Genomic DNA, 14,934 nt, shown 5'->3' on the forward strand with positions numbered 1-14,934 from the left:
GCTAAAGCTGCTGCCCCTGCGACATGAACTCAGCGAAGCAGTAGGTGATTGAAAGATGGATGGGTAATGATATTTTGTATACCAGAAATATTGTGAAAAATCAGAAACAGGTTCAGTCTGTTCACATAAGATATAATAATCACATTCAAGCACTTATGGTGCAACACAGATTGTTTTGACTATTGTCATTAGTAGTCATGCAGAACAACCTTGTCTTTACTTCACACATGCCATGAACATCAACATTTATTTGGCTTTACATACTGCAACACAACCATGATCGGCTACATTGACACCAACCTGAGTATAAACACAAATGAGTATTCCGTGTCAATGCAATTTACATGATATAAAGCTGTGTATCTTTGGTAGAAAATGGCTATAGCACTTTGTGCATTAGAGGTGAGATGCTGATCTAAAAAAAAAATTGAGTTGGAGAAATGAAAGAAACAGTGAGACAGTGAAAATAAAAATTGCACACAAGTTCAAAAGCTTGACAGTAAGAAGATGACACATTTTAGAGAATCTTGTCTAAGTACAGCAGAAGTGTTCTACAACGAAATCATATTGGCAGCTAGAAAATTTTCACAGTAGGGGACTTTTCACTACAGCAAATCTGTCTCGGATGTACACAGTCAGATTATAGATTGCACAACACATTTTTTAATGTTTACATCTGAGATTTGCTATACTGAAAAGTCCCCCTTCTGTGAAAAATTTCTGGAGACACTAAAATTGATTTAAGTATGAAAATGAATGCTTATTGTAGATTTGACAATTACTTTTTTATTTTCCTTTTTGTAAATGTTTTGTTTTCAACTTCAGTCAGATTATAGATAGAAAACAAAACATTTTAAAAAATTGTCAAATCTACAATAAGCATTCATTTTCATACTTAAATCAATTTCTTGCATAATGTCTTACACTTTGCTTCATCTATCTTTAATCTTTAGTATTTTTATCCTGTCTTCAAGTCTTTGCTTGGTTTAATCTCCGAGCAGCTGCACGCGTCAAAATTACGTTATTTCGGCAACCACGCCCCTCCATGCGGAACAGATTTTTTTGCAACGCAAATCTTCTGGAATTTCTTTACGAGGGGACAACATGGTGGATGAACTATTGCTTATGGAAATTTGCCTCAACAAACACCTTTATAATTAGTCTGAAAAGAAATACTGTGATCTAAATACCGTAAACACCTCCTCCCACCAGGTTGGGGAGAGATCAGGAGTCTGTTTAGTTCCTTTGAATCTACTAGGATTCTCTATTTCTATTATAGAGAAGTGTTGTTTGTATGCTGTAGAGCCCATTTACTGCCACTTTAGTATGGGAGAATATCGTGTGACTGCGGAGGAAAGCCGCTCCGAGTATATAGTGCTGCAAAAGGCGTGCAGGCGCATCAAGTATAAACCAAGATAGACCTTTCCTGCAGGCTTGTTGTTGCCATAGTAAATTTCAGCGCAATGCAAATGAGGAAAAAACATTTAGTATCATGCAACAGGGGAATTTTTCCTTGTATGAGGAAGTAAGAAAGAGGGAAAGGCTTCAATGCATAGATTTCATTTCCACACTGGGGGATTTTTTTGCACACGCAGGTTTCGTTGTAGAGGAGTTTTACTGTATAAGGCCTAAATTGAGCAGTTTGTCAACATGTTTTGGTATGTAATATCAGAGATAAAAAGATAACAGCATTTTTAAACTTCCCACTCTTTCACAATTTTAAATACTGGTGTCACTCTAATGAAGTCACAATTTATGAATGATATGCTGATGTATGTTAATTGTTAATTACTTAACAAGCGAGTCATAATATTTTATATTCTACTCATAACTAATAGTATTAAAACACTTAAGCTCAAATTTTTAAACTTAATGGGACCCAATCTGAAAAGTGTGCTTTTTGGAGCTTTTAATCATGTTATACCGTTCATTTCTAACCCTAAAGACCTCCTAAGTGATTTTCCTTCACTGATGGATTTCTAAGCATTCCTTGCTTATTCTGTACTCACACACTTGCCCCACCCGAGCTGATAAACATGGACTGAGAGAAAACCTATGACAACAGAAGAGGTTCGTACATCTCCTAGACTGCCCCCAAACCGCCCGTGCAAGTAAATACATGGCAAACTTGTCTATGTCTTTTAGTTTTGCTTTGATTAAGAAGTAGAGGAGGGATTTTGCAACAATTTCCAACAATTCCAGAGTCATTGGTGGGAAAAAAAACAAAACAAAAAACAATTGCTTGTTCTTTTCAAAAAGCATGTAACACTGCAGTGTCATGTATGTTAATGACTTACATCTTGTTGTGTCTTTGAATACTTCAGAATTCCCTTCTCCAACATGAAGTACCTCTGAAATAAGACAATGTTTTTTAAATGAATCCATCATTTTCAGCAAATGTTCAAGTCATTCTAGAGCTGTCAAATATTTATTCTAAAAGTGATACTGAGCTATACAAACCTTATGCCAGCCCTTTAGTGGGTATTTCCTTCTCTTCATCAAAAAGCCCTCACATATCCCAGGGATGTTGAGATCCAAAGTGGAGCTAAGGACAGGATTCTGTTCCAGATGCTGCAAGTCATCCATCACTTCCCAGTTACGAGACTGCATACATTGCATATACATTTTAATCAGCTTAATTACCAAGTGAAATCTCTTTCTCCCACACACACACACACACGCACACACTTGCACACACACATATGTTTATCTGCTAGAAGTGTTAAGGGGGATGAAGGAACTGTACAAATGTAGGTTTTGCAAATGCAGCAGATCGTGCGAGAAAATCAAATCTTTTGAATTGTTTCCAAACGGAACATTTGCCTTTTTATGAATACAGTAAAAGCTATCTCAAGGATTTCTGTTTGGAAATTATTTAATGTGCATCCATATTGAGAGCTGATCTCTCAGAGACCAGAACTAAATGCAAAGTTGGATTTAAAAACCAAATTTAGAAAAGTCTGATACTTGAGGCAGACTCCAAAAAGGGTCTGAGCTACAGTGGACAGTTATTCAAAAATTGTTTTCCACTATGGTGCATCTTTACTGAAGAGAAAATATCCTAAAAATCCTGATGTAGGTTCTCACAAATTGTACAAACTGTATAAGACTTAGCAACAAGATTTTGCAGTTGAGTTACCTGCTTTGAATGTTTGGATGAGCCAGTGCTGCTGCTCCGAGTGTGGCCAGGTTTATATACACTGACTGGGGATTTGTCAAGGCCTGATATCAATGAGTGATTGCTAATAAGCGGGGGTGGGCACACCTGCGGGTCCATAGGGGTAATGTCTAGGCTGACAGGACTGAGGACTGGCTGTGTGTCCCGGCACAGTAAACGGCACTGTGGAGGGTCAACAAAACGACAGTTACAACTAGTAGCAATAAAATCGGCTTTTCATTACATTTATTGCATAAATTATATCTCCTTAAAAATACCATTGATGCTTATTGTACACCACTGGTGTCAAACTCAAGGGCAGGGGGCCAGATCTGGCCTGCCACATCATTTTGTTTGAAATTTTGATATGCTCCAATTTCAAGTAAATTATTTGGAGACAAGGTGCAAATACTGCAGGTTTTTGTAAAACAAAGTTTGATTTTATAAAACTCTTTTGTCAACAAAGTCAACAAAACAATTATCTTTAAGGTTTTTGGTTGCAATTTGATTGGGTAATCTATGTTTAATATTTAATTGGGTCATGATTATATATTTTTAAGACTTGATTGGCATCGCCATTGATCTTCAGTTTTTTTTTTATGTATCGGTAATCAAGTGGCATCCCCCCCATTCATCAGATAGTACGTTCCACAAATCATCTTTATTCTTAATTTCTGCTTGTCTATTCATAATGTTTGACTCATTTGATTGTTTTGTTCACATTCCCCTTCGCACAGCTCCATTTAGTGGATTCATAAAGAAACCCCAGTCACTAATGTAGCTTCTATTCTATGTGTCATATATGAAAACAGTTTAAAATAGGCCATGCATTGAAGGTGTGTCTTATAATCCTGTACGCCTTATGTAGTGTACAATTCATAATAGAGTTGAGATTTCGCAAGTTTTGCGACAGTAACTTCAACAATAAAAAAACACTTTTATCCTTTGGTTCTGATTTCTTCTGCTTAGCGGACGGCCTGACGAATGACAGGAATGGTTTAAAAAAAAAAGACGAATTAAAAATGTCGGAATTGCAATTTACATCCGTCCTTATAATCTTCAAGACATTACATCAGATGTCTGTGAGCCCACCACGTCCCTTTTTGCTTACTGAAATATTAACTCAACAGACTTGTTTATCTGTTATATAGCTGCATCTTTACAATCCAAAACCTCCACAAAATGTGGTCAAAAATACAAAAAATACATTCACAATTGTTCCAAAGTGTGGCATAAGAATGGGTCCTGAAACATGACACTTATAAGTAATCAGAGAGTTTAGAACACAAATAGATGACAACTGGAGTTTGTTTTCAAATATACTAAATTTAAAGCAAGAACAAGTCTTGTTTTTAATGAGCCTTCCCCACCAGTGTTTACTTTTCAGCCACGCCCTGCAGACCAAAGTAGGATACCAAAACTCTACCAAATCTTGCAAAAATACATGCAAAAATAAACAATTCACAGATATGCACTTTCAAAGCAAAGGACTCAGTTTGACTTAGCTCCTTTCTAATCTACAGTCTATCTCGAACATAAGGCTAAAAAGGTCATTTGAGTACCTTGGGACGAAAAAAAATGTAGACATTTTTCCTTGCCCTGAATACCCGTTTATCAGCGTGTATGTCAGAAAAAAATCTCAAGCCAATTACAACTACAACTGTCAATTTTAAAATAAATTTTAGTCTAACAAATAACACAGACACAAATACCTTGGTAAAGTTTAATTTTGAAGGTGTTCGTAGCAGTGTGTCAAGCGACAACAACTTGTCTAGTTTTCCTACTGCAAGAGTTGGTCCCAGTTACCAATAAAAAAAAATAACAAAACATTGCTCTGAAATAACAATTCGCCAAATCAGGGTGCTAACAAACAACTGTTTCCAGAGTTTATGGTGGTTCTGGGTTCATTAGAGCTGCATCTGGCAGGTATTAGCAGTTAGCTTGCAGTGCTTGAAGGCTCTATATAGTCTGGCATGAACAAAATAAATGACTGCACACTGATGTTAACAGCCTAACACAGTATGTGTGTATATCTATAGATGTACAGATACACACACACACACAGACATATACATATATATATATATATATATATATATATATATATACATATACATATATACATACATACATACACACCTATATATATATATATATATATATATATATATATATATATATGTATACACACACACACACATACATATATACACACACACACACACACGGCAGTCTATTAGGTTATTTGGGCCGCTCACATATCGAATGGTGCTTGTGCAGAAGCCAGCAACTATTGAAGCAAATTGCCTAGTGCCTTAGGGAGCAGATTACATACAGCCTGGTGACAAAAGTTAGCTGAATTCTAATTGGCTAAAAACTTAAAACTACAAAAACAACTGTCATGACCCCAGGGGGGTGGCTGTGTTTGTGAGTTTTTGTCTCCATCTGCAGGAATTTGTAGGTAATTGCACTTATTTTCTGTTGCGGTCTAACTGCATCCATGCAACTGCTATTGGTTGGCGTCTTGTTAAGAAGATGCTGGTCTACTATTGGTCGGCCTCACTCGTTTCAAAACGACGGAATGGGAAAGCTTTGTTCTATCATGAGTGGTTACAAAACGGTATTTATAGTGCATTTTACTGCTTAATTCAAACTTGAATGGGTTAGCCATGGGTCCCAAGATTGCTAGTAATGATAAAGAGAGAAGTAAGAAGATTATTTATACTGAATTGATGCTGGAGGTAATCAAGAAATACTAAGGTAGCCTAGGATACTCTTACTAGGGAAAATGGGCATAACAAGCGCCACTTAAAGGTAAATAAATCCTTTCTATATTTATTGATTTTATTTTATTGTATACATGTATATTACATATAAGTAGCACTTACTATACGACTTTGATACCAATTTTTAATGTCTACACCCTTTTAGAGGCTGACAAGTTGTCACTTTGCAGTGTTGACATTGTCTGTACCATTGTTTTTACCTGAGGTTTTACACGAATTAGCTAATTAACATAGGTTTGGCAAATTCATCTTATATATATACACATGCAATATACAGTACATACAAGTATACAATATATACAAGTATACAATATATACACACATATGTAAACATACATACTGTATGTATACCTATACACATAAATACACATACAGTATACACATAAATAGATATGTACTGTAGATATATACACAAACACACATTTATACACACATATACAGTAGTGCCAGGGTTTTTGTTTTTTTTTTCAAATAAAATATTCTGTTTTGGTATCACTTTTTCAAATAGTTGTAGCTTGAAAATGACTGGTAATAAATTGCAAAAGTTTCTACTTTGGCGCTTAAAGGGTTATCATCAAGTAAAAAAATATTTAATGAAAACACACCTTTTTGAGTCTGTCAGCTCCGTGTTCCAAACAGTCCCTATAAAATGTCTTCAGCTTTTTCCAAGAATAAATGAAGAGCAGAAAAACAAAACCGCCATAAAATTTTCTACGGCATAGTCCTCGGACAAATCTCCTTGATGCAACATAAAGAGCAAGGCCACACCTGAGTGGGTATGTGCTTGTCAGACAGGTGCATATCACAGAGGAGCAAGTATCTGGGTGGGGCTGAGAGTGGACGACTTCTTTACCTCACCCAACAGGCTTGCCGGCTCTGTCATCAGGGGAACAAAACAGGTAAGCGCCACAAGAAACAAACAAATTATGAATGACCTCAATGGAATCTACCAAAATGAGCTCTCAATAGAATCATCAACTGAATTTGTCAATTTTGTGTCAGCAGGTGGTTGTATGTATGGTTTCAAATATATGCATAGGTCTGTTTAGTTAGTCTACTTAAAAAATGAAATATTTGGATACAGTAGTGGTGGCCCGTCATGCCCAGCAAGGCCTTCTCTGCTAGCCTAATACAACCTGACATTATCATAACTATAATAAAACTATAATAATTATAATAACTATAATAAGTCAATTTCATTTAAAATGTATTTATACTGCATGCATATATATATATATATATATATATATATATATATATGCAGTTTTAATGTAGCTTTTTTTTTTTCAATTGGAATTCAGTTAACGTGTGTCACCAGGCAGACTTCACGGCAGACTTCATGTCTGCCTGAGTCCGAAGGCGCTGGGCATTCTCTTTAAAATTTGAAGGCTTCTGTACAGTGTGCGATGACATATTGTGTATTGGGCCCATATTTTTGTTAGACAGCTGCAATAGCCAATCGACCCAAACACGCCTTCAAGAAACCTCATGTAGAACATAACGTAACTGATCGCTTACTGCAGGATGGCGGAGTGATATTTATCCACCATGTTGAATGGTGGACGTATTTTTTTTTTTTTTAAAGAAAAAAAAAATTGAAAAAAACATGTTGTTCAACCCACTAATGTTAGCATTAGCGTACAACTTTATATATATATATATATATATATATTATATATATACATACACTTACTCACAAACCTTTCGTCTGACGAACATCCAACATGCTGGTCAGTGTGTCCGCACTATATTTTCCGCTTTGCTGCATCAACAAAAACAACTTTTCTCGCATGTCAAGGAAATGCCGATACGCTATTGGTCGGTTAAGGTCACAGTCACGATCTCAGTCACGGAGATGCGGATATGCTACTGGCCGGCGTCACGTCAATTACAGAAATGCCGATATGCTATTGGCCGAACGCCCTCATCTAGCCTGATGGCACGAGCTGGTTGGTGTGTTGTGAAGACTTTGCAAACTTTATCTGTTAGACATGGCTTCCAAAAATTGCAAGTGGCGGTAAAGGAAGAAGGAAGAGGATGATGACAAGAGAAACGAAGCAGGAGATAATAAAAAAAAAATACGGAGGAGGCGCACACATAGTTAACCTTGCTAGTGAGTATGGCCGTAACCGCTCGACGATCGGTACAATTCTCAATAACAAGGAAGCTATGAAGGCAAGCAAGTCTTCTAAGGGCAAGACTTTCCTTGCCAGGGGACGGACCTTGGTCAACAACAAAATGGAGAGGCTTCTTCTATTATGGATTAAATAGAAGGAAATCGCCGGTGATATGTTCTCGTTTAAGAAAAAAAAAAATTTAAATTCTGCGGGTTTATCTCTGCTCCCCTCCGCCTCCACCAGCTCAAGTCACGTCGCCCCAAAGGTAAATTTCATTTTTCCTTTGTATATTTATGTTATTTAATTTAACTGTACAGTAGATTATATTACTAATTTTTAATATGTGTATAAAGTCGTGATGTTTTTACCTAAGGTTTTTGCACGCCTTGCATGCATTCACTAATTAACATAGGTTTGGATTGCCCATCATACGGACAATTTGAGTTACGAGCCTAGCCGCTGAACGGATTAAGTTCGTAACACGGGGGCCTACTGTATGTGTGTGTGTGTAGAGACATATATATATATACATACATACATACACACATATATATATATATATATATATATATATATATATATATATATATATATATATATATATATATATATATATATATATATGTGTGTGTGTGTGTGAGATTATGTATATATACATATATATATGTGTGTATATGTATATATAAATATATATACATATATATAAATAATATGATAGAGACAGAGACAGAGAGAGAGAGAGAGAGAGAGAAGGAGGGAGGGAGGGAGGGAGGGAGGGAGGGAGGGAGGGAGGGAGGGAGGGAGGGAGGGAGGGGAGTGAGGGAGAGAGAGAGAATTTTTTTTTTTCCATATATGTATGTGTGTGTTTGTGTGTATTTTCTCATAGGGAGTCCTTCCTTTTAAGCCCAAATCAGTAGATTGGATCGTAAACAATGGCTGTGTCTTGACCAGTTTGCTTTGTGTTCAGTACAAAATTCCAAAAACACCACCAAAATGGGTCACAACAAATCAGATGACATTCGTCTCGTCTTACTGCTCACATGACTTTAAACTAGATTACATCAAGAGTGTGAAGGCACATTTGTCAGTGTTGTGTCAAAATCCTGTTCGGCCACATTTTAATCACAGTGATAGCATATACAGACTAAACATAAGTTAACGCAATACGTACACATGGAACAAAACAAAGCTGATAGTATATATCAGTGTTGTCATGAAGCAAACTTTTTACTTCTACAGTATAGCTGTATAAAGTACCTTGATACTAAATACAAAAGCAATACCATTGTAAAAACATAACAGCATACATCAGTCACTTGATGCTTCAAGACTCAACCGACCCCACAGTGTTTGACAACACTAACTGCACACATTCTAAATCAACTGGTCGATGAAATAGACATGCAAGTAGTCTCAGTCAAAAATGCCTGAACGGGTAAAACGCATGAAATGCGTTATTGAATTTGCGAGATTGAGGGAGCTGCACCTAAAACGCTCTTAAATAAATTTAAAAAAAAAAAAAAAAGTTGTTCTCCCAGTGATTGTGTAGATTTTCTCTGAATACTCTGGTTTTCTTCCACAATCCAAAAACACGCATGGTAAGTTTATTGAACTCACTGAATTGTCTTTATTTGTGTTCATAGGCGTGAATGGTTGCTCGTCATTGTCTGCCTTGCTACTAGCTGGTAACCAGTTCAGGGTGTGAACCCTGCCTACTGCCCAAAGACTAGTGGCTAGAATAGTGGATGGATGGACAATAATATCCCAAATACTCATTTTAATAAGAATACAGCAGTGGAGTTGAAACAGTTTGAGCGTGTTGGTATGTGTATGAGACAAACCATTTTGCCACCACAAACCATTTTTCAGCCACAGTTCTTTGTCCACTGATATGTTGTGGATTGGCAACAATCTACAAGAATGGTGCTATGGTGATACATTTATTTAGGACAAGCTGCCTATGCTCTGCCACAGACTATTTTATTTACCCTACGTCTCCAAGAACAAGTCACTTTTTTTTTTTATTTCAATTCAATTCGGGTGAATTTTACAAAAATACATTTGGGTCTACCCTTGACTTTAGTGCCCACATGGATCATGGCTGTCCAATTTTAACACATGGTTTGTGTTATTAAGATGAAAAGGTGAAAAACTTTCAATAAAAAAAAAAAACATTCTGCAAACACGGCGGATGACCTATTGCTAATGGAAGTTCACCGGTACAAACATCTTAATGATTCGGCTGAGAAGGACAACTGTGACTTAAATACCATAAACAACTCCTGGCAAGCATGCGCATTGGGGAGAAATGAGGAGTCTGTCTGGCAAAAACGTGCATTGGGGACAAATGAGGAGTCTGTTTAAAAAAAAAAAAAAAAAAGCTTGGAATGATTAAGATTGTTTGAATCTACTTTGATTCTCTACCTCTGTTAGAGTAGTGCTGTTTGTATGCTGGAGACTCCATTTACCGCCACCTATAGAATGGGAGAATATCGTCTGCAGGGGAAAGCAGCATAAAGTACAGCAAAACACATGCCGAACACATTCCATGGTCTCTTTTCCTCGAGTAGGGTTTGCGCGTCAAGAATAAGCCAAGTTTTATCCTCACAAGGGGCGCAGGCTTGCTGGTGCCTATCCCAGCTGGCTTCGGGCAGTAGGCGGGGGACACCCAGAACAGGTTGCCAGCCAATCGTAGGGCACACAGAGATGAGTAACCAATCACGCAACCAATCACGCCTAAGGGCAATTAATATGTCCAATACACTTGCCATGCATGTTTTTGAAGTGTGGGAGGAACCTGGCGAGAACCCACACGGGAGAAGGGAAAACACACAAACTCCACACAGGAAAACCAGAGTCAGCTGGATTTGAACTCGGGTTCCTGAATTGTGAGGCGTACCCTGCTTTCATGACACCTATTTTTAAAGAACCTGCCTCAAACTGACACGCAGAATACGTGAATTAAAAAAAAACAAAAAACAAACCCATTCACCAACTTTAAATGAACTCAAACTCCAAAGGTCCAAAGGTGACACTCCAGCCTCACCAATACACGTGTAACTTGCCATTAAAGTCAACATACATGGCAGGATATCTGCTGGTTATTTACACATTTGAAACTACACTTAAATGCCTGGTTTCAAGGTCACTACGATTCAATTTAAGACCTGCGGTGACCTGTGGACCTGCAAAGATTGGCTCAATTACTTATCACAATGCTTACTGTTTAAGGCAGGGGTGAATGAGTCAATTGTGGTTGATCTGTAGTGAGAAGGTAGTATGGGGAGACCACATGCAAAAAAACAAACAAACAAACAAACAAAAAAACAGCACAGTGGGGCTACGAACTTCAGAGACTAAATAAGGACCAGCTTTTCACTCAAGTGAAAACCCTACTGTCTTTTTCCGTTCTATATTGATCATCAGTAGAAAAAAGATAGATTTACTAATTTCATTTGTTTCTCCCTGTAGATTGTCAAAAAGTTGATCTCATATCTAAAGTGGGACTTTGTTGTCATCAACTGGTGTTTGTGCATTTCTATGATAGAAATTTACAGTGGAGCCCAATTAGATACTTCCATTTCATCCCACAAAAAAATATTGTTTGACAAGTACAGTATACTTTTCAATGTCTGTGAATGAGTTAGAATATGACATGACTTGCATTGTTTGACTAATCCCAGTGTTTATTATTCGTAAATTATTGTTTTAAAATATTTTAAAAATGAATGCCATTAACTCTTTTTGGTGCCAAGCGTGATTGGAAAAGGCAACCCGCTGATCACATCTTTCAAAGCGATCGAGAGCAACACTCCCGTCAAATGGTCACCCTTAATTACTACAGTGCTCAACAAGCTTAAAATTAAGAGGAGCGCTGGCCACGAGTGTCATCACTCTATTTACACAAGAAAAACAAAAACGTACTACGTAAAAGTATTTTACATGATGAGAATTTTTAGCGCTGGCAAGTAAAGAGTTAAATGAATATATTCACCGTGTTCCTTCCAGTTTTAGCATTATGGGATTAACACAGTGCTTCTCAAATAGTGGGATGGGCCCCCGGGGGCGCAAATGACACCAGGGAAAAGGCTTTCATAAGATTCATAAGAATTTATCTTTTTTTTTTTAAGTTTCAGGCACTTTGATGCAGTTATTTTTTTCTGTTTTAGACAAGCTGTAACCTGTGTAAACGCTGTAAAAAATAATTTACAGTTGTAGAAAGTAGATTTATAGTGTTTTCTTTTGTTGATGTTAAAAAGGTTTACAGGTTGTTTTTTTTGGGATGGGGGGGGGGGGGGGGGGGCTCTTTTCAAAATATAATTCAGAAGCACTGGGTATTAACCCAAGATCGTCTTTATCTGTTGCAGAGTCAATCAATGAAGTAAAATGCTGCTACATTCTGAATCTTGAATCTACAATGAAACTATTAAGATACTTTCCAAATTCACAGCGAACAAATCTTTGGTAAACAAGTGAAGCAAGATGGTGATGTCTTTCTCGGCGCAATCACGACTATATATTGCATCCAAAGTGTTGACTTTCATCTGGGAGGAGAAGCAATTCTAGATTGTTTGCAGTTCCAGATTATATTCTTGAATAATACTGCCCTCCTGATTTTTGATAGGTTCACAACTTTTTCTTTTCAGAAGCATCGTGAGCAAATAACTTTTAATGAAAACCCTCTACCTACTAAATAAATTTGTGCTTTTAAGCACACCAAGAGAATCGGTCTGTCAGCAACAAGGTGATACTAAGACTGCAAAGGAAGACGTTTGTCAAGACGTTCTTTGCATGAGTGTTTTATGTTGAAGTGCTTCGTTTATCCTCATAATATTACAGCCGTTTAAGTGCTTAATTTATCCTTTTAATCTTGGACTGCGTGACAACGTTGCCTAGTGCTGCTATTTTAAGATTTTGCCAGGATACAACTACTTGTTTGGGAGTGTGTGTGTGTGTGTGTGTGTGTGGGGGGAGGGGGGGGGCGCATCAACTTCAAAAAAAAGTTAGTCTGCGACTTCTAGATTCAAGAAGCAACAGATAAAATAAATTTCGAAAGCATGAAATAATGGCCAATACTTGTTTCTTTTAACAAATTGTACACAAATAAAGGTATGTTAAATTATCACTGTTGTTATTTTTAGCCTTTTGGTGCAAAAAAAACCCAAAAAAACATAGCGCGAAACATAACCTTTTTTACATGCTCCTCTGCGCTCCCTCGTTTTTCGGATTGCTCTCAATCCGGTGATACAAATTCCAGCCTATGCGATTAGACAAATCGCGATTCGTCAAACTTCGATTATATTGTGAATGCAATTCCTCAGCACTACCAATGACGATTATTTGGACAAACGTCAAGTCAGCAGTCTTCCACGTGATTTTGAAATTAAAAAAAAAAAAAAGTGCTGGTTGGCACGTGGCCGAAACAAAATAACACAGGGGATGCCAGATGGAAAAAACAGGTTGAGGATAATTACAAAATAACCCAACTAATAAGATTTCCTGGTGAGAATTTATCGCACCAGTCAGCGAAGTTGAATTGCCCCGAGTTTTAATTTATAGGCAAGACGGTCACCCTCCGCAATCCATCACCATTAAAAAAATAAATAAACATTTCTGCCGTTTTATGTGACGTCACATCAGTCATCCGGACAGACCGGTTCCCTCGCTCCTCGAAACTACCACAATCTTTCAGAGAGCCATTCATAGTTTTAAGTCATTTATAGAACACATTGTAAAAACTTGGAAATTAGACTTACACACCTAGTCCTACGTATTTTCATTGGTCTTTTTAGGACAGCTGACACACACTATCGGCATTTAATTGAATACCGCTGTTGCATTTACAGCAATACAAATGGGGGGAAATAATGTTACAAACCTACTATTTTTCCTAAGAGTTGTGATTCTCCAACAGACCGCAATGGTTGTATTACCCAACGAAAACAATGACTAAAACGAATGATTATATTGTAACAAACAAATGAAAATGTTTGTACGAAAATACTCACAGGCTCGAGTTATAAACGAATAGCCACTGACGAAATAAATGTTTTAAATGGCGCTTACATGCAGCAGCTAATTATAGCTTCCTGTCATATTAAAGATAATTTCTAAAATTACCAAAAAGTCTACGATAATTATTTACCTGAAACGGAGAAGTCGGCAGAAGCAATTTGGCTCCCCTTAAAGGTCCTCCGAGCGGTTCTGTTGGCGACTGGGCTGTGATGGTAGGTTGAGTTTAGCACCACGTGCAAAAGGCACGCAGGTGCATCATGGGATCAAAAGAGGAAGAAAAAGGGTGGTCCTGGTATTTACAAGTTACGTCTGACCATGCTTACACAATAGGCTAAAAATGAATGAACTAAACAATAGTACATTAAAAGGCAAAGCATGCAACATTTATAGCCTACGCTCTTCCTTTTCATTATTCAGTAAAATAACCAGTTATCAATGCCCAGTTATCAGTTACATTTCTATGTACAGTTTTTGTAGTTTAGCATGTTCTCTTTAAAAGTTTGTGATTTATTTGGACATTTTTATACACATTTGATTGTTGAGTGCAAGAATATATATATATATATATATATATATATATATATATATATATATATATATATATATATATATATATATATATATTGCATTCAGGCCACTTGGTGAAGCAGTGGTTAGCACATTCGACTCACAGTTCAGGGAATCGAGTTCAAATCCACCACGCCTTGGTTGCATGTACTCCCCCAGCGACCCTTGCGACGATAAGAGAATGGTGGATGAAAATTTGCATTGAGATTATTGTATGTATGTAAATATAATTTGTGGTAGCATATCAAGGTGTCTGAGAAGGCTGCATTCAGGTGAAACGTGAAAAATAACA

The 14,934-nt window shown here is 37.0% G+C and overlaps 1 protein-coding gene across 4 annotated transcripts in view; it reads right to left on the minus strand.

Annotated features, from left to right (window-relative positions):
* The window catches only part of LOC148410213 (oxysterol-binding protein-related protein 6-like), a 35,279-nt gene extending 20,995 nt beyond the window's left edge, over positions 1-14,284 (minus strand). For 2 of the 4 annotated variants that reach the window (XM_088437087.1, XM_088437086.1), the window contains exons 1-6: positions 14,206-14,284; positions 6,712-6,819; positions 6,549-6,602; positions 3,140-3,340; positions 2,461-2,604; positions 2,298-2,351 (exon numbers count right to left, since the gene is read on the minus strand). In XM_088437087.1, coding sequence (XP_088293213.1) covers positions 2,298-2,351; positions 2,461-2,604; positions 3,140-3,340; positions 6,549-6,602; positions 6,712-6,744 — 486 coding nt within the window. In that variant the 5' untranslated portion in view covers positions 6,745-6,819; positions 14,206-14,284. The remainder of the gene's footprint in view (positions 1-2,297; positions 2,352-2,460; positions 2,605-3,139; positions 3,341-6,548; positions 6,603-6,711; positions 6,820-14,205) is intronic. The other 2 variants (XM_088437089.1, XM_088437088.1) reach the window with 2 other exon arrangements.
* Between the last annotated feature and the right edge of the window lie 650 nt (positions 14,285-14,934).

This window comes from Hippichthys cyanospilos, chromosome 16, assembly GCF_059441005.1.
Source record: "Hippichthys cyanospilos isolate Australia breed blue-spotted pipefish chromosome 16, RoL_Hcya_1.0, whole genome shotgun sequence".
Lineage (NCBI taxonomy): Eukaryota > Metazoa > Chordata > Actinopteri > Syngnathiformes > Syngnathidae > Hippichthys > Hippichthys cyanospilos.